We start from the raw sequence: 19,898 nt of genomic DNA on the forward strand, positions 1-19,898 counted from the left end.
CATATTTTATTTCCTTTTTTTTTTTACATTTATAGTGTATTACATTTTATATATATATATATTTATATATATCATTATATATATATATATATAATGTCATATATATATATATATATATATATATATATAAATAAATGTCTATATACAGTAAATACATCCCCCATATTTTATTTCCTTTTTTTTTTTTACATTTATAGTGTATTACATTATATATATATATATCATTATATATATATATATATATATAATGTCATATATATATATATAATGTGATATATATATATGATTATATATATATATAATGTCATATTGTATTACATTATATATATATATATATATATGTCTATATACAGTAAATACATCCCCCAAATTTTATTTCCTTTTTTTATATATATATATCATTATATATATATATATATATATAATGTAATATATATATATAATGTGATATATATATGATTATATATATATATATATATATAATGTAATATATATATATAATGTGATATATATATGATTATATATATATATATATATATATATATATATATATATATATATATATATCATTATATATATATATATAAAATAATTCGTACATTTTTTTAATTTTGAACTTGTACGTTCTTTAACGTACAAAAGGAAGGTGTGGTGCGGGGTGCGGGGTGCGGGGTGCGGGGTGCGGGGGTGCGGGGTGCGGGGTGGGCGAAGCCCTGCGTGGGAATGTCCACTTAAAAGGAGAGAGCACAGCGCCGCCTGGTGGTGAGCGGAGGTGCTTGGCCACGGCAGCCACCTCACCCGGCGGAGCGCACGCCGGCTCCTTGACGTGCGAGAGCCGCCAGAAGGTTTTTGCGTTTCCGCCCCGTCCGGTGCCCCGCTCCGCCCCAAAGGCACGTGTTTCCATCCACGCCCGGTGTGCTCCGGTCACAGGCGGAGAACGTGGGTTCCGCGAAAGCGACGATCTCGTCCGAGTGACGGTGCGAGCGGGGGGGGGGGGGGGGCGTGACGTCACAATGACGTCGCAACGGCGACCCGACGCCGGACCCCGGCGGCGGAGGGGAGGGGGCGCACAGGTCGGCCGCGTCCAACCCGCGCAGCATCGCAGCGACGAGCCCGCGTCGGTTCCTCTCCGTCCCGCAGCCTCGTCCGGTCGGTCGTCCCTCCAGCGGCCTCGTCCTCCGGTCCAGCAGGCAGCGCTGTGCGCGCGTTTCAGGCCAATCAAAGGAGCGGCGGCGGCGGCGGCAGTAGACCCGAGCAAACTAAGATGGCGGAGGAGCAGCAGGAATCATCACACGGAGAGATGGAGGGTGAGGGCGGCGGCGCGAAGCGAGCGCACGGCGCGGGCGCGGGGTCCGGCGCGCCGGTGCGAGGCGAGGGCCGAGCGGGCGGGCGCGCCGGCTGCTGTCGTCCGCGTGGAGGCGGCCGTTCGCTGCGCGGTTGGCAGCGGCGGACTGGGTAGGGCTAGCCTAGCCTAGCCTTAGCTCGGCCAGGCTAGCCTAGCCTAGCCTTAGCTCGGCCAGGCTAGCCTAGCCTAGCCTTAGCTCGGCCAGGCTAGCCTAGCCTAGCCTTAGCTCGGCCAGGCTAGCCTAGCCTAGCCTTAGCTCGGCCAGGCTAGCCGACAAGCCCCGGCTGAGGCGCACAAAGGGCGAACGCGGAACTTTAAATGGACCCCCCCGGGTCTCCGTAGCGAGGCCCGTGGCGTCTGCCGTGCTGTCATCGGACTGTCACTCGCTCCCGATGGTTTTAAATATCCTTTTTTGACGTGATCGCCAATTAAATGTTTCCGATCATTACTCCTTTACCACTGCCTGTTCTTTTGGGGCTGCGAGCCGCTGGGACCCTGGCGGTGGATCTTCGGCGATAAATAAAGTGGGTTTATATAAACAACAACAACAACAACAACAACAAAAAACAAACAAAGGGGGTCCGTCACATGACTGGTGGGAGTCCCAACAGAGCAGGGCTGTCCAGTCGGAGGCATGCGTGCAAACGACAACCAACACGGCGGCTTAAAAGGGGGGCTGCCCCGGCTGGAATAACCGCACGGTTTAAAGGGGGGGCTGCCTCCCCGCCATCAGACACCATCAGTGTGGAATCACCCGCACGATCGTCTGCAAAACCGTGGGGTGTCTCGCCGCGCCGCGCCGCTCTTTTATTGTTCTTTCTCTTTTGATGAGAACCTTGACGGTTCTTTTTTTTTGTTGGTGTCCCATATTCAGCCCCCCCCCCCCACCCTGGAATCCCAGATGTAAAAACTATTTATATCTCCCATCCCCGCACCCCCCTCCCCTCCAGGAGTGAACTGCCTTGCGTACGACGAGGCCATCATAGCTCAACAGGACAGAATTCAGCAGGAGGTGAGATTTTTTTATTTTTTATTTATCTTTTTTATTCTTGGGGCTACCTTCTTTCACTGCAGACACAGCGAAATGATCGTGGGATGATTTGATTTGACTGACCCTCCTCCTCCTCCTCCTCCTCCTCTTTTCCCTCGTGCTTGTTTATTGTTGGGATCGCAGATCGCCACCAGTAACCCCTTAGTGTCGGACAGACAGGACCTGTCGGTGCTACAGAAAGAGTACGCTCAGGATGACTCCATCTATCAGCTCAAGATCAAGGTCGGTCGCGACGCGGCGATTGCGCTGAGGTTAAAGGTCGCGACGAACACCCGTAGCCCGGGGGTTCTCGCCGGGTCCGAGAGGAGCTCGGGAAGACTCCTTTTGTGCCGAAGTGCTTGAAAAGTCCTTGTGATTATTCCCCCTTGGGGTTCGTATTGACGTAGTAACGTGATAAAACATTTCCAGAACCGATTTTGCGACATAGATCATGCCGGGGAAATGTAAATTTAACCCAGAATGGTTGGAAATACACTTATAATAGTAGATGATAATGAGATTAATAATAGGTATAAACTGTATATGCTAATAGAAATAATAGAAAACGAGCCTAAGATTATATTTCATTAAAAAATAATTTCGTAGGAAAAACAATATTTAATTTGTGTCAAGTCCTTGAAAATGGAAAATACAGTCCTTTAAAAAAAGTACTTGAAATTGCGCTTTCGTTTTGTACTGCCGGAACGAACCCTGTAGAATAGCCATTGCGATATTTTATGAATCTCCGACTATTATTATTATTATTATTTTTATTATTATTATTTTTTTTCCCCTCCCTCAATCAGGACCTACACAAAAAATATTCCTACATCCGGAAGACCCGGCCAGACGGCAACTGTTTCTACAGAGCCTTCGGCTTCTCGCATCTCGAGTCCCTGCTAGACGACGGCAAAGAGCTTCAGAGGTGAGGGAAGCGTCCCGCCCTCCTTCTTTCCAGGCTGGGACAGTGGAGCCCGGGGGAGCCACGTTGTGTTGAGTCCACGTTTCTTTTGTTGGGAGGCGGGGGAGGGTCCGGTATTGGGTCGCCACACAAAGCGGCACGATTTCTGGCGCGTCCGCCCCGGCGCCCAAAATTAACAGGTCGGCCTATCGGAACGCGGTGGCGTATGTTCGATGCTCACAATCGGTCACAATTTTGTCGTCGGGTAGGTCAGTTAAATGGTTTGTTTGTCCGTCATAAAAGTTGGCCGCTTCTGCCGTCCCTTTACCCGCTGGTCCCAAAATCAGGGTTCTTTAGCTGGTCCTTGAGGTGCTTGAGTACCCTTTTGTTTTGAAGCGCTTGAAGAGCCCTTTAAAGTCACTTTGTAGACGACAGTAAGATTAATTATAGATATAATAGATAAACTCATATAAATAATAGACACTGAGATGAAGTAGGGCTGGGCGGTATGGACTAAAACTTATATCGCAGTATAATCTGAAGCATGGACGGTAACGTGTCTATCACGCTTTATTATTTTTTCTTAAAATTTCAATATAAACGCTAACCTTTTGCCGTCCTCCGATTTTTGAGAATTGTAATTCAATACATTTTATAAAAAATTGAAATGTATTTAAATATATCAATAATTTAAAAAAACAACGATTCCACCTGAATGTTTTTTTTTTTTTTTTTTTAAACAATACTGTGTGGTGCACTGCAGCAGGTGTGTGTGTGTGTGTGTGTGTGTGTGTGTGTGTGTGTGTGTGTGTGTGTGTGTGTGTGTGTGTGTGTGTGTGTGTGTGTGTGTGTGTGTGTGTGTGTGTGTGTGTGTGTGTGAAAACTGGCTGTCAGAAGAGAGAGCAGATGCGCAGCTGCTCCCGGTATATCGATAGTGCGGAAAATGAGTATTGAAACGGTTCCAGATATTCAGAGTCGATATGTATATAAAAAAAAAAAAAAAAGGAGGACAATATTGACACTAACCCTACTTTTGATCTGCCAGGGCTCCACCGGTCAGCACCGTGTTGTCAAAATCCATACCACACGGCAAATTCATACCGGTGTACTTTTCTATACAGTTTATACCGTCCACCCCCAAGGTTATGGTTGTATTCTAAGTGATAAAGATCACGTTGAATGTATCATATTTGTTTTGTGTAGAGTCCTTGTAAATGAAAACAACAGTGCTTAAAAGGGTAATCCTTCGAGCGGCGTAGGAGGGATGGGTTCAGACCTGGTCCTCTGGCTGGTCTCAGCGGCATCTATAATCACCGTTGTGTCCGAAGTTCACCTCAGCAAGTCGGCCTAGCGTAAACAAACTCAAATCTGTAGCCTGTTTCATTACTCTTGCTCTACTGCTATTATGCTCCGCGGGGGCCCCGGATTTTCTTCCAACTTTGAGGCAAAAACGTAAACCTAACGTGCGTTCCCATGGCTGTTTTCCTGTGATTTCATTTTTTAGATCGGTTTATTTTTGTGTGTTTCCCACTTGTGTTAAACCAAATTGTTAAACACGACCGAGGACCGTCCTGTCCCGCCCCGTTCCAAACACAGACCCTGTGTGTCCCGACTGTCCCGTGCCGCGTCGCACCGTCTCCCCCGCCGCTGTCCGTTGCTATTGGAGTTCATTCAGTAGAAATCTGGATGTTCTTGTGTAAAAAGAAATATGTACTTGTAAATAATAAATCCTGCACTTCTGTAACGGGGACACTCTCCCGACCAGACATTAATATGACACAGTTTATTATTATTGTTTTTTTTGTAAAATTTTCGTTCTTTTTTTTTTTTTACTAATAATAGATATAACAATAAATGTGAGTAAGTTCAGCAATTTTTTTTGTCTCATTTGTTTTTTTATTATTCAATTGTTGTATTTTATCAGATGCAACAACAACAAAAAAAAAAGAATGGTACATGAAACCATGAAGCCATGGACCACCCTGCTCTCTAAATACCGGCGTCGGCCATTGAGAACCCCGCATCGGTCGACCGCGACACCATAACATCGGCCCGTGCTTGGGATTTCCCCGTGGAAGGAACGTGACTTCAAACTGAGCTCGTGTTTGGGCTGAAAGATGGAAGCATGGAAAAAGTGCCGCCTACGAACCAGCCAAATTCTATTCGGGAAAAGAGCTTCCCTGTTCAGGCTTTTTATTTATTTTGTTGTCGTCGTCGTCGTTTGGCTGTGAGCGACGTAAACGGATTATTTTTACAACCCCGAGTCTCATTCAAAGGTCGAGAGACGGATCAAAACGCTGCGACCGTGGGGGCGAATTTGGAGACGATTTGCAACCGAGGTTTTTAAACATTGCGGCCTTAAGAAAAGCTGTAGTTATTTCTGCGTGTTGCTTACCCGACGTGCAACTGTTTCTGATTAAAAAAAAAGCTCATTTACAGGTTATTGTCACACAGCTTTGGTTGGTGTTATCTTTGGCGTTTGGTTGGGATCCTGTCCTCTGCTCCTCCTCCACCGCCCACGGCCTCCAGAAAGCAATAACACCCGGTGTTATTTTTGGGAGTCATCCGCAGTTGCAAAATGCCTTTCCTGCACTCGAGTTTGCCGCGCTCTCAAGCCGTTTAACGGGAGCCCCATTAAATTGTCGCTTCTCATTTAATCATTTTACACATGTGACAAATCCAGCGACGCAACGTGTGATGCTTTAAGCTTGCGTGTTTTGTTTTTTTTTTTGTTTTTTTTTTCTCGTCCTCTCCTCAGGTTCAAAGCGGTGGCAACTCAAAGCAAAGTGGACCTCGTGAACGAGGGCTTCACCGAATTCACCATTGAAGACTTTCACAACGCTGTGAGTTCCTCCCCCGTCGTCGACGTATCTGCGTTTATCCGGCCCGCGGGCCTCATGAGAATCTGGGGGGGGACAAACAAAAGAACAAGCTGTTAAATCTAATCTATTCCCACCGTGTTGGTTGGGGGATCGGCGCCTTATGAGCGGTGGTGGCAGCGCTGTTTTTGAGATGAGGAAAAATAAGAAAAAGTGTGGAGTGGTTTGAGTTTCTCCCTGGCACCCTTTTAATTTGTTCTTGAAAATCTGCGTTTTCTTTTTTTCTAATTTCGCGACCTTCCGCTGGGCGTCGAACCCGCGTTGTCTTGGCTCCGGCTTCTCGGGACGGTTTGTTATCAGATAGTGGAATCATGAGCGGTAATACGACCTTTTATGCTTTGCTGTACTTTTATGGCGCACCCCCGGTTAAAACGTTGCGCGTTCGGCTCTTGACCCCACCGGTCCAGTGACGGTGCATCTTAACCCCTCCACCCCCAGTTCATGGACCTGATCGAGCTGTGCGAGAAGCAGCCGAGCCTCCAGGAGCTGCTCAACTCCTTCAACGACCAGAACGTGTCGGACTACGTGGTGGTGTACCTGCGCCTGCTCACGTCGGGCTACCTCCAGCGGCAGCACGGCTTCTTCCAGCACTTCATCGAGGGGGGGCGCTCCGTCAAAGAGTTCTGCCAGCAGGTGAGCGGGGAAGGCGAACGAACGGCGAGATCGAAATGAGAGGTTGCGCGGCTTGTCGTTTTAACAAACAAAACAAAACAAAACAAAAAACCCCCTGATATGAGCGCGGAGGCTGCTCGCGTTTCAAACTGCGTCGTATCCATCGGTTACAATGGATGGCTTGTGAGCAGAAGTCTTCCTTTATTACATGACGATTAATAGACCCTGAACCCTCTCTAGCAGCAAATGTGACTCTGAGGATGGAGCTTATGGGTTGCCATGGTGAGTTGCCCCGATCAAAAAATAATAATAATAATAATAATTTGATCGGGGCAATTTTCACATTTTATTTTTTTTGGATAATCTAACCTCATTTATCCTTCATTACTATTCGCATGTCAACACATAACTGACGACATATAACTTCACTTTACGACTCGCCTCTTTTCATAATGTGACACTGACTGACTGACTGACTGAATTTAGGCGGCGCGCTCCAAACCATAATGTTGAGTGGAGGTGCGCAGCGGTTTGGGAGGACCGCAGGGCGATTGTGTTTCAAGCGTGCAGCTCTGTCATTGCACTGAAATGACGCACGGAAATCTGAACTGCAGTTCGGTCCGGTCGATACCGATTGTATAGGACCCAATACCCGACCCAACGGGTTTTAAACATCCCACAGGAAGGGAGGGAGGGAGGGGGAGAGAGCGAGATCTACAATGAAATGAGATTTTATTCAACCATTTTGATTGTTTAAAAAAAAAATAAAAAAAAAATAAAAAATAACCTTAAAAACAAGTAAAAAAAAAACAACAACAAAAAAAAGATGCTTAGGTCCGGCAGGGGGGTCCAGTTGCTGCCAGGCTTGTAATACTTCGAGGAAACCCTGGGCCTATCAATTGTCATTTTATTTTTGAGATCTGAAATGGTGCATAATCCATTTCACTCAGTCTTTTTATTTATTTTAATAAAATAAGTACATAAATAAAAATGATAAAATTTTGAATTTGATGTCGTCATTTATAGTACCGGGTATTGTTTAAAAAATGACGACACCAGTACCCTTAAAGTGATACCGATACCAATAGAGTACTTGATTCAATACTTTTCTTTTTTTTTTTTTTGACTCATCATGTGAATGGGAGCATTCAGATGTGTAAAATGCCACCTCTACCACCCATTAAAATTGTTTTTTCCACAAATACACTTTGAAAGTGTTCAAATTATGGACATATTAACCAAATAACCGCACAAAACTGTACAATGAAGTCTCAGCCATTAGGAGCCAGTACAAAGTCATTCCTCCTGTACAAGCCAGTAAAGGAGTGAAGATTACAGCGAGGGAAAGCCTTTCACTGGTCATGTGGACGCCTGGCCGTTGTTTTCAGGCGGGGCTTGAAAAATTGTGAGCCTGTCCTTTGGACGGACTGCTGTAGCTGCTGCTTGCTGGTAGGGAGCCAGTCACACAACACATTCGATTCCCAAAACGCTTGCGGTGATTGGCTGCGAGCAAAACCACACAGATAAGACATTTTTTCTAGATCTGGCTACAAAAAAGGATTGGATGCGGGTATGGTTGGACTGGAGGAGTTTGGATGCCACTTGGTATTGGGTTATTTCAATCGATACCTTTTTTTAAAGGTATATAACACCCAGCCGAGTTATTTATCATCCAAATACTTTTTACATTACATTAAATATAACTTCCAGTTTCAGTGGAAGCTACCCACACAAAAGTTGTTGCCCTTAAAAAAAAAAGTATTAACATTTTTGTGTGAATGAACAATCTATTATTCTGACCCATGCCAACTGAATGGTATTAGTATGCCGTTCAGACGTCGCTAATGTCAACGAAACTGAATGGCTTTTATTTTATTTTTTTTTTTACTTTCTGAAAAACTTTGCCCTCCAACATAACTCTACTTACTTCTGCTCTACGTTGCCCATCATAATGAAAAAAGGGAATAGTTGCTTTATTATGAATTCAAAATGATTCATCAAAATTTGGAAGGTTTTCGCCAATATCAGTAAAACCCGACAAAAGTCCTCCTCTGTCTCCTTTTTTTTTTTTTTTTTTCTCCCTTGCTTTAAACCCCCGCCCAGGAGGTGGAGCCCATGTGTAAAGAGAGCGACCACATCCACATCATCGCCCTGGCGCAGGCGCTCAACGTGTCCATCCTGGTGGAGTACATGGACAGAGGCGAGGGGGGGACGGTCAACCACCACGTTTTCCCTGAGGGCAGCGAACCGCGCATCTTCCTGCTCTACAGACCGGGCCACTACGACATCCTGTACAAATAACAGCGCCGCCCCCCCACCCCCGTATCCCGCTTCCCCACCCCACCCCCGCGCCACCCCCCGGACCCCCCACGGGGGTTACAAACAGTTCAGCGGCCAAGTTCCAACATGACGCAAACATCCGTGTATGAAGATCACACTCTTATATCTGAGGAATAAAAAAAAAAAAAAAAAAGAATAAAAGACAAAATCACATTACATACCTCTTAACCCCCCCCAACCCCCCCACTCCTGAAGTTTTGTTCCCCACCAGTTATCACGGAATGGTTATTGGAAAAAAAAAAAAAAAAAAAAAAAAAAAAGTTGAAAAAAAAATTGGGGAAAAAAAAAAAAAGCATAGAAGTGACTCCAGGCATTTAGAGATGTACAGGACTTTTTTGTGGTTGTAAATGTTATCTACTTTATTGTTTTGATTCTGTTCCTTTGTTACACTGCGTTTCATTGAGTTTTATTAAAGGGATTTACATCTTAATTGACTCCTGTCGTGTTTTGCGCACAGCGTTGAAGGAAAGACCATTAAAGTTCAATGGAGGAGTGTCCTCTGGCCCTCCGTTTCCGGCGTGTCTTACGACCGCTGAAGGTAATTCCTTCGGGCCAAGTTCCAGTCGTACAGTGGTTACGGTCGGGCGGTGTTTGCGGCTGTGGGTGGGTTCCCTACGCTGGTTACGGCTGAAAAGATAATCGATAAATGAGCAAGATTATTTATTGCACATACAGTATATTGCCAGTAAATGTTAATAACTGAATGGCTTCACCAGTTGGCATGGCTGTGTTCTGTGATGCTCTTCAACACCAGTACAGCCAGTCACCGCTTCAGAATACGTTAATGCAAAGGCTGTCACGCAGAAGGTATGTGGCCTTCAAAAAACACAAAAAGAATGAAAAATATTTCAAAACACGTAAATACACGTTTCTTGTGTTATGTAATTGCTTATGGTTATTGTTACCAGTAACTATAACTCAGGCAGTTTGAGTACATTGATACCTCGAATAAATTCTGGCAGTGATGTTATTGGGTTTTTATTTTGTAGAACTTACTCTGGTGCATGTCTGTTGTCCTCAGAAGCGCATATATATGATGTTTAAAACGCTGCGCATTGTTTAATCCGACTTTATTCTTGTAATACTTTCTTATTTTTTCAAACATAATGTAGGTTAATAGTAATATAATCTGTGTACTCCGTCAATTTGCGCATGCGCGTAAGGATTTCTCTGGTGTGCGTGGCGCCATCTCTGTGAGGTAATTGTTGATCACAAATCTGGGTCAAACTGCTACTCCACCTCCTGCTGTATAACTCCTGCAAGGGGGGGGGGGGGGTAGTTCCAGTGGTCAGCTGAACGCACCACTGGAACTAACCCCCCCCCCCTTGCAGGAGTTATACAGCAGGAGGTGGAGTAGCAGAGCCCGCGGGATCATGAAGGATCCTCATCACCCCAACAACGGACTGTTCCAGCTGCTGCGGTCGGGCAAGCGTCTCCGCAGTCACACAGCGAGAACAGAGAGACTGAGACGGGAGTTTTTTTCCCGCACGCCATCAGAACTGTCAACGCTGACCTCACCAGGGCTCCTCACTGAGCCACACACACAGGCTCCACTACCTTCTGTACTGTATGTCGCATACTGTACCGCATACTGTATCACTGTTCAGGGTTGTTCGTGATGCCGTATTGCTGCGCCGTACTGTTGTATACTGTGCTGTATTGTCCCACAAACACCTCACTCTATTCACATTCACATGCCACTTTAATGCACATATCTGTATATACATAATAGCCTATTCCATATACACAAGACTATTCCCTCTATCTATTCCATTTTATCTCATTTTGTTTTATTGTATTTTATTTTATTGTTTATATTTTTACTTTATTCTATAAGTATTCGACTTACTGTATTACGTTTTAGGAGTCAGTTAGTTGGTCTATTAAAAAATATCTTTTTCCTAGGACATATTGTGTGTAATCACCGGGTGCGTTGCATTACATTTCACTGCATATATGTATGAAAGTATGTATACGTATGTGACGAATAAACCTCTTGAATCTTGGACTTGGGCGACGGCATGTCGGAACTGGCCCAAACACATTTTATTCGGCGCTGGACCCTTGTTGTTGGCCAAGTGTACGTTGTGGAAATACAGCGTTACCCCCCGCACCCTTTCATTTTAGTATACTGCATACATTTGGCCCAGTAGCACACACATTCTTTCTTTATTTTCTATTAACTGCAACCGCAAGTTTGATCCAAAATGGCATTTTCACCCATGGCAATCTTTGTAAGTTTTCCTTAAAACATTTCCCCCCCCCCCCCTGTTTATTCCTCCAGGTTTATTTGAATGTACCAGGAATTAGTCATCGTGAGGGTTGGTGTGTTTCAAAAAGACCAACAGCTTGGAAAACTATTAAATGAAATAATGAAAAGAAATAGAATTAAAAAGTCAAGTAAATATATATATGTACAGATAAAAATGCCACATATACTAGATGAAAAATACAAAACAGAAATAGTTAAATGTGTACAAATATACAGATTATCCAAATGCTGTTCTGTGCACAGGGTAAGTTCGAGTAAGTTATGTATTGAATTATATTTACCCCATTATAATCTTTACACTGCAATACCATACAAAGCATGCAAAAAAAATATATATATATTTTAACCACAGTTCATGTCAATTCCCTACGGAAATATAATCAAACTTTTTTTGTTTGAATATCTTCATTTGAGCGAGTGTTTACGGGAGCCTGTCAGCGAACGCGCCTGCCTCTGGCCAGCAGGGGGCGCAGCGGGCGTGCGAAGCAGGAAGTGAGCGTTGGCCCGGGAGGAGATCGGCCCCGCTCGACCGCCCCTTCCTGCGGAGCGACGGGCGCGACCATGGCGCTCTCCGCGGCCCCGAGCCTCGCTCTCCGACGCGGCGCCGGGAAGCTGGCGGCGACGTGCGCAAGGAGCCGTTCGTCCCTCGCGTGTAGGTTTTGGGGGAGGCGGACCAAAACGCCGCCGCCGCCATCATGGCGCTCGGGCGGCCCCCGCACGGTCCTCCCGCTCGGCGGCTGTAAATACCCGCGACCTCAGTAGTTGCTCGGCGTGAGCTTTCCTTAGCGTGACCGCTTATTCGACGCGTTTCCGAATTGTTCGTGGCGGCCGCGGCGATAGAGGCGCTGACTTTCTTCGTGCGCGGATCAGCCGGCTTCTCTGGCCGGTCCCGCCTCCGACGTCATCGACAGCGCGGAGGACGTCACCAGAGCCGGACCTACGTAGTAACTGCTTCTCCGTCAAAAACCACAAAAAAACAAATAGAAAATAAACTAAGAGCGTTATGGAAAGTGCCTCCCTTTACTTCATTATAAATATAATGTTGATATTGGCAACATCGCGTGGACATAAATGCAAATTCACGAACCAAAAACCCAAATTGTTATTTAAAAAATTTAAAAAAGCAAAAGCGGTAAAAACTTTGAACTAATTCTACTATTGTTTGGATCAACCTTCTCTTACTATATCTGCACTATCACTATTGAACGGTGTTTAAACAGCTCCGCTTCCACCCCTTTTTTGTTTCTCACTTCCCCGTTTTAACTCTGTTAACCCTTCTGCTTTACTTTAGCCTCTCGTCCATACGCGTCTTATGATATCGTCATCTGGAAGGACGAGCGACATTGTTCCTGGCCGGTGATGTTTTGTGTCACCATCTCTCGTTCAGTAAAAAGTCAAAGGTTTTGTGTAGAAGGTGACGTGTCCCCTGGGGGGGGGGGGCGTGTCACAATTAATGAACCGGAATGTAGAGAAAACGCTTTGTTTTGCATATCCGAAACACGGATATGCAAATAGCAAGTGGCTCTTCTATCCTTTTTTCGAGCGCCGCCGACAGGAAGTCGGACGATCCAACCGATCGGCTCGCTTGGGCTCCTCTGCGCCCCTACGCTTACCCACGAGGCCCCGTCGCCGCAGAGCCCCGCCGGGGACGCTCTAATCGGTTCTCTGGTTGTTTTCCCAGCCCAGCTCATCGAAAACATGGACAAGAAGGCAACCTGGGACCGATTCTACACCGAGAACAACAACAACAACAACAACGGCGGCGGCAAAATGAAGAACTTTGAGTGGTTCTTCGGCTTCGACTCGGTGCGGGACCTGATCGCGCCTCACCTCCTGCGCCCCGCCGCCGCCGGCCCCGACGAGCCGGCGCGGGTCCTGGACGCCGGCTGCGGCACCTCGGCCCTGGGGCCCGCCATCTACGCGCACTCCCCCCGCCCCGTGGACGTGACGTGCGCCGACATCTCCCCCGTGGCCGTGCGTCTGATGCGGGAGCAGGTGCGGGCCGAGGCCGCGCGGCCCGGCAACGCCCTCTCCCGGCTCGCGTTCCTGGAGCTGGACTGCGGGGAGCTGTGCAGGCACTTCGGGCCGGGCTCCCTGGACCTGGTGGTGGACAAGGGCACCACCGACGCCTTGCTGCGGTCGAAGGACGGGGGCGGCAAGGCCGGCCGGGTGCTGAGGCAGTGCCTGGCGGCGTTGCGGGGCTCCGGCTCCCTGCTCCAGTTCTCCGACGAGGACCCCGACGCCAGGGTCCCGTGGCTGGAGACGGAGGGACGGGTGGCGGGGGCGGCGGCGGCAGACGTAGCGGTGCAGGAGGTGGGGAATCTGCGGGGAGTGCACTACTACTGCTATCAAGTGACTCCTCGCGTCCTGAAGAGGTAGAAGTGATTCTATACACGGGTCTCTATGGGTGCGGTATCAGCTTTTGTGTTAAATTTGGGAAAAAGGTGTCTTAGGTAACGAAACGCTTGACTGTTCATATTGCATTGTAAACAAGCACTGTCACATTGAAATAAGACACAAAGTAAAGAAAGATGCATTTGTTTCATATTGTAATTTTTGTTAGACTTGGAAAAAAAAAACCCTCAGTAATGAATTTTAGTGAATTTTTGAAGTGTTTTGGTTTTTTTTGTTTTCATTTTTGTTGCAAGATAGATAGATAGATAGATAGATAGATAGATACTGTATTCATCCATGAAGGGAAATTAAAAGAAGAAATGGCCATATTTGGAAAATGTGGAAATATACAATTATACTTAACTGTTAACTGTACACAATAAATGATGACAATGTACAACAAACCTAATGACAAGAACATTAAATATAAGCCCAAAAATTGACAAAGTCCAATCAAAAACTAAACCTACATTAAAGAGGAACAGAACGGCAAAAAAGAAACCTACTCAATATTTTACAGTAAGCACACACCAGATTCAAATTCGGGAAGTTGTGCAAAATGTACCCAACCACTGGGTGGAAAGAGGAAGGGTGGAAACAGGAAGGTTGTACAGTGATACAAAAGGGCGAGTGTTTTAAAATCCCCCAAATCTGGCTCAGATCAAGGCAGCCAGAAGGGGAATTATACGTCGTTGCACACCACCAGTACCCAGATTAAACTCAATAGTCGGGTTAAGATAATACTTTTTTTTTTTTAGTCGGAACTGAACCTGTGAAATCCACACAAGAGGATTCTTGGTGCATTGGTGTTATTTTTATTCTATTATTATATATAATAAACCAGAGCGACTCGGGTCACCAGCCCATCCTCGCCGCCCGAGGCCAACAAGACTCACGCCTACAAGCACCAAACGCCTACAAGCACCAAACGGCCTCCACGGGATTAATAAATAGACGGGGGGAAAAAAAAACCCAAAACACCTTTTAGAATCAAGACAATTTTCTTTATTTCAGCCACGGCGCTGTGAATTCCTCGATTCGGACTCAATTCGTTTTTCTACAGAGGTGGTACAGGGCATTGTTATAGCGCGACTCATTCGAAGGCGCCGAATGGGGTCCACCGGACGGACCGCGCAGTGACTCCCGTTTCCCCGTTCAAGTCACTTTTTGAAGTTTGCCCCCGGGGGCTGAGGTAAGCGAGCGGCCGGGCCCCCTCGGTGCCTCTTGGCGAACAGGCTGAAGAAGTCGGCCGGCTCCCCCCCGTCGGCGGCCGGCTCCTCCGCCTGCTGGCAGAAGTCTGGAGGGTTGAGCTGGTCCGGGTCCAAAATCCCGATGACGTTGTTGAAGAAGCTGGGAGGAGGGGGAAAAAAAAAAACGGGGGGGGCGAGAGAGGGATTTTCACCTGTGACTACGTCGGCGGACCCGAGCGGGAGGGAGGCGGTCGGTGGGCCACCGGGCGACGGAGGCGGGGCGGAGACGACGTTCCACGCCCCGAATCTCCGCCGGGTGTTTCCCAAACCGCGGCGCGCTCTTTACACGGAAATATTCCCGTGCAAAATCACAAGCGCATGGAGATGTGCGGCTTATTACTGAAACATTGGAAATAATAACCGAGGACTGATTTGAACTTTAAATGAGCTCGAGTGAGTTCTTCAGCCAACTCGACCAACTCTTTACCCCAGAGGAGAAGAGCCGGAAAAATGGAACGACTCTTCCCTCTCCACAGAGCGCCTCGTCGAGGACCGAATCGCCAAAAGAGTCGGCCACTTGCAATTTGGATCTTGCGACACAAGAGCTCGGTTTCCGTTATTATATGTATTTGAAGCAAATTTTAGGAATAATATTTCACCGACTGCCTTGGTTTTTTTTTTTTTTTTTTTTCCACGTCGAGAAGGTCGAATTTACCTTGTTACCATCCACCCGGACGAGGTGTGGTATGCGGAGCTGACAGGGATGCAGCCAAATTCAGTGACGGTGCCTATGTACGAGCCTGGAGGGACCGGAAACAACACGCACGCACACACACACATGCACACACACACACACACACACACACACACACACACACATTGTCATTCATTGTTAAACTCACAAGAAGCTTCATGACTAAATATGACATTTTTTATTTTTTATTTAACCGTGGTCGTGAATATAATAATATAATGGAATTTTGATTCTTGCCGACATTTTTCTTTCTGCGTTTTTGTAAAAAACAAAAAAACAAACAAAAAAAAAAAAGTGGTTTCGGTGTATTTCACCTTTGATTCTTTATTTTGTATTGAAATCTAACAATTGGAATTGTCAAAGTACAACTTCTAAACATCTCAACATATTGACACAAACATAAGGGGCACAACAATGCCGACAATATGTAGGTGTAGCATGTGAAGTAAAATAGATGACACAAATATACAGCGTGTGTTGCATATCAACCGTGGCTTATTTCATTCTGGAATTTTGGGATCCGACCTTGGAAAGCCTTAGAACAGCTGGAGGTACAGTAAAGGCACCTACATTTGAGGTTCACACTCAGTGACAAGTGGATTTTTTATATTCCTTATTGGGTTTGTACCGTCAGGGGTCCTCGGCTTATTCAGGTTATTTATCTCTATTTATATCCATATTTATCTTACTTGGAGTGTTGAATGAAGTCTATCATTTTGGAATTAGATCTTGGAAAGTTATGCAAAGATTCTGGAGTTTTCTCCCATGAGGGCTTTGTGTTCGGATAGACAGACAGACAGATGAATGGCTAGATGGGTGGATGGACAGATGGACAGACACAGTAGATAGATAGATGGATGCATGGACCGACAGACAGATAGATGGATAGATAGATAGATAGATAGATGGATGGATGGGTGGATGGACAGATGGAGATACCTGTATTATTGGGCAACTCTCCCTGCCAGGTGTTGACCAGCAGTCCCTGTCCAGGAGCAGAGGAGCTGCCCAGCACGGCCTGGCCCACCAGGTGAGCGTCCTTTGGGATTTCCATGGGCTGGAAGTCGGCCTTCAGGGGCTGCTTGGTGCACTTACGTTTTTCTGTGTCAATCGTGTACATGGCGGCCTGGATGATGGGGGGGGGGAAAAACCCCAAAAAAACAGTGACGTACGCTGGCGAGTCAATGATGAACTTTTAACTGCATTCTTTTAAATGATAATAATAACAATGAAGAGGTTGATGGACTGGTTTTGGAACACGGCAAAAGAAGAGATAAAGTTGACAGATAATGTTTAAATGTCAATTATTTGAGTTAAGTAAATGTACTATGGGGTACAATCTACAGTATATATTAAACGATAAATTTCACTGGTATATACGACCAGTGAATCATATATATATATCATATATATATATATATATATATATATATATATATATATATATGAATGAGACACGCTTCCATGCCCATCGGTCTGAGCTATTTAAGCAGGCAGTCCGTCCTGTCCTACCTGCTTTGCTTGCTGCGTTCCTCCACTTCCCCTGCATCCACCTGTGTGACTCTACTCTTCTACGTCTTAGCTCACCGAGTGTGCCTATGTCTGCCGCATACCTCCCTGAAACGTCCAGTAATTCATGGGAAAAGAACGTCTAAACGAATAGATGGGGTCCCCTTCCCGCTGAGCGTTGCTCCCCTTCCCTGTAAGGGGGAGCTCCGTTGTGAGCGGGGTGCAGTAAAAACCCCACCCAATCCCACCGGCGGAGTCCGTGCACGCGGCCAGGCCCACCTCTCTGAAGAGCAGGAGGACTTCAAGGCTGAACGTCTTGTTGTCGCTTACTCCAAACTCCTTGAGGCGGATCCTCCGCCCGATCGCGTCGTACATGTAGTTGGCGTACACCCAGAGCTTCTCATTCTGGGTGGACTGGGGGGAAGGAGCGTTTGTTGTTGGTTTATTTAACTTTACATTGATGACACGTTGGCGATGCTCACAGATATATACAGTATGTGGATTTCTGGTCCGTTTTAGGTCTCTCATTTTTTCTGCCGCTTAAGGCTGCTCTGACTGTTTCAGCATGTAATTACACATAAACAATGTCAATGGATGTTTGGAGGTAGAAAGATCAGCAACACAATACATTATAATAATGAATATATTCATAATATATTGTATAATTGACAAATTTTGTATTCATTTTTATTGTAATATATTTGCACACATGTATTAGTTTGAATATATAAGAATAAGAATATATAAGTATATTTTAAAAAAAATAGGAAAATGGGTTAATATTTATAATTTTAATATTAATAAATAATTAAATCTTTTCAAGAAGAAAAAATACAATAATAACCTTTATTACAAGATATATGAGGAGTCCTTCCATATGTTGAGACATATTTTTCGACATTGTACTGTTCAATATATCGCAAATGTGTTTGCTGTTGCCTAATTCATGACATCTCGTACCAAATTGTCATAACAAATTGTAGTTGAACAGTACTTACCACAACGAGGGCCCCAGTAAGAAGAGGCGGACTCTCTGTTGAAGACACATTTGGTCATACATTTGTTTACGCAATCGCACGCGCACACAAACTACAGAGTTTAAAGTGGTAATCCATAAAATCGTTCCAGTCCCAGAATTCCGAAATTGCTATGTTTTTTTTTTTTTTTTTTTTTGTTTTTTTGTTTTTTTTTGTTTCCACTATTTGGGTTTACCTGGGCTTGGCTCTAAGACTTCCAGTGAATGCACGATCAGTGCATTCCCGCCGAGAGTGGCGGACCTCGCCACCGAAAAATGCAAACGGCGTAGAGAGCGGCGCCTACATAACGCCGACACATTAGCTGGCTTTCTTTTGTAGCGTGCGCAGCTGAATGGGGTGAATGTCAAATACGGGATTTTACCACTTTAAAACGGGTTACACGAGGACATTGCAGTGAGGGAACACATCAGACCAATAAGAGTGTTTTAGTATTTTCTGCCGGTTCACTTACTGCAGGGGTGGGGTTTTTGAGCCAGGCAGGCCGGTGCCAGCAGGCAGAGCAGGAGCAGCGGTAGCTTCGGCATGATCTTCGACTCGGGTTTGGTTTCCTTGTCGACGGGAACAGCAGCGCTGCTTCCTTTAAAATCCCTCCCTCCCTCCCTCCCTCCCTCCCTCCCCCGTTGGCTCCAGGGGACAATTCTGAACCGTGTCATGTGATTGAGGTTATCAGGCCAGCACATCATGACCAGGGGAAGTGAGAGGCAAATATTGGCCTTGATTTTGAATGATCTCCGTCTCTTACGGCTTGAACTTTTAAACTTTTTAATCAAATACAATATCTGATCATACTGTGTGTGTGTGTGTGTGTCTATGTGTATATATATATATATATATATATATATATATATATATATAAAAATATATATATATAAAAATATTGATTTCTATTCCACGACATTATTCCATGCTGTGATACTATTGTTTATAATATGTATTTTATTGCTGAAGTGACAAACTCTGCACCCACCCTGGGTTGTGGAACGTTGTTTATCTGTGCAAAGACAGCGCGGCGGGTGATAAAATGAGAACTGGAGCTCGGGGGAACGGACTTCTCCGCCGTGTCAGCGCTGTACAGGGCTGTTCAGTGTCACCTGACAACGCTTCCCCTGGTGGCCCTAACAGCCTGGTTTATTGCCCGATGGTGTGGATGAACTTTGTGTTGATGGGAGAAAAGTAAATCATTTAAAGGCTGGATTACAGCACCGGGGGAGAGAAACGCTGCGATAGCGACATTAGTACATTGTCATACGAGCGTTCAGTCACCTGCCTGGAGTTTGTCAAATAACCTTTGAGTTTCATATCCCTACATTGCAATTTAAGCACTATTCTTTCATTTTCAAGGACTTCACTCAAACAAATAAGCAATTTTTAATGTGATCTTTATTAATTAAAATATAATATAATCTTATATTCTAATACATTATAGACAGTTCTAATCTACATATCGATTATTCATCTCATTGCGTCTCATTTTCAGTATCATCAGTTTCTATTTCCAACCGTGCTGGATTCAATTGAATTTTCTTGGTATAATCTACGTCGTAAAAAGGGGAATTCTGCAAAATTCTTATGCTACGTTGTGAATTACAAAACCCAGGGAGAATATCCCAGGTTTTCAATGATCGCGTTTTTTTT

At 45.3% G+C, this 19,898-nt stretch overlaps 3 protein-coding genes across 3 annotated transcripts; 2 read left to right on the forward strand and 1 right to left on the reverse strand.

Annotated features, from left to right (window-relative positions):
* The first annotated feature begins 1,050 nt into the window (after positions 1–1,050).
* LOC307247132 (ubiquitin thioesterase OTUB1-like) lies at positions 1,051–9,537 on the forward strand. Its single transcript, XM_080023198.1, has 7 exons — positions 1,051–1,307; positions 2,296–2,357; positions 2,520–2,618; positions 3,182–3,300; positions 6,035–6,119; positions 6,594–6,788; positions 8,871–9,537. The coding sequence occupies exons 1-7, from the start codon at positions 1,265–1,267 to the stop codon at positions 9,066–9,068; spliced, it is 801 nt and encodes a 266-aa protein (XP_079879324.1). The 5' UTR covers positions 1,051–1,264; the 3' UTR covers positions 9,069–9,537.
* Positions 9,538–11,889: 2,352 nt separating this feature from the next.
* Positions 11,890–13,982, forward strand: cskmt (citrate synthase lysine methyltransferase). The gene is made up of 2 exons (XM_080023523.1): positions 11,890–12,031; positions 13,061–13,982. Exons 1-2 carry the CDS (start codon positions 11,941–11,943, stop codon positions 13,756–13,758), a joined length of 789 nt encoding a protein of 262 aa, XP_079879649.1. The 5' UTR covers positions 11,890–11,940; the 3' UTR covers positions 13,759–13,982.
* Positions 13,983–14,790: 808 nt separating this feature from the next.
* On the reverse strand, positions 14,791–18,799 carry epdl1 (ependymin-like 1). The gene is made up of 6 exons (XM_080023370.1): positions 18,715–18,799; positions 18,225–18,259; positions 17,506–17,640; positions 16,657–16,843; positions 15,679–15,763; positions 14,791–15,123 (listed from the first exon to the last, which is right to left on the reverse strand). The coding sequence occupies exons 1-6, from the start codon at positions 18,785–18,787 to the stop codon at positions 14,934–14,936; spliced, it is 705 nt and encodes a 234-aa protein (XP_079879496.1). The 5' UTR covers positions 18,788–18,799; the 3' UTR covers positions 14,791–14,933.
* Positions 18,800–19,898: the final 1,099 nt, after the last annotated feature.

Source organism: Zeus faber (genome assembly GCF_960531495.2).
Source record: "Zeus faber genome assembly, chromosome: 22".
Lineage (NCBI taxonomy): Eukaryota > Metazoa > Chordata > Actinopteri > Zeiformes > Zeidae > Zeus > Zeus faber.

Bases quoted from the DNA above. Each gene is read 5' to 3' on its own strand.
- LOC307247132 (XM_080023198.1), top strand. From the start codon at position 1,265: ATGGCGGAGGAGCAGCAGGAATCATCACACGGAGAGATGGAGG. The intron at 1,308-2,295 runs GTGAGGGCGGCG...CCTCCCCTCCAG, and splicing joins ATCACACGGAGAGATGGAGG to GAGTGAACTGCCTTGCGTAC. The intron at 2,358-2,519 runs GTGAGATTTTTT...TTGGGATCGCAG, and splicing joins AGGACAGAATTCAGCAGGAG to ATCGCCACCAGTAACCCCTT.
- cskmt (XM_080023523.1), top strand. From the start codon at position 11,941: ATGGCGCTCTCCGCGGCCCCGAGCCTCGCTCTCCGACGCGGCGCCGGG. The intron at 12,032-13,060 runs GTAGGTTTTGGG...TTGTTTTCCCAG, and splicing joins GAGCCGTTCGTCCCTCGCGT to CCCAGCTCATCGAAAACATG.
- epdl1 (XM_080023370.1), bottom strand. From the start codon at position 18,787: ATGCCGAAGCTACCGCTGCTCCTGCTCTGCCTGCTGGCACCGGCCTGC. The intron at 18,260-18,714 runs GTAAGTGAACCG...TGTCTTCAACAG, and splicing joins TCAAAAACCCCACCCCTGCA to AGAGTCCGCCTCTTCTTACT. The intron at 15,764-16,656 runs GTATCTCCATCT...CGGTCCCTCCAG, and splicing joins AGAGTTGCCCAATAATACAG to GCTCGTACATAGGCACCGTC.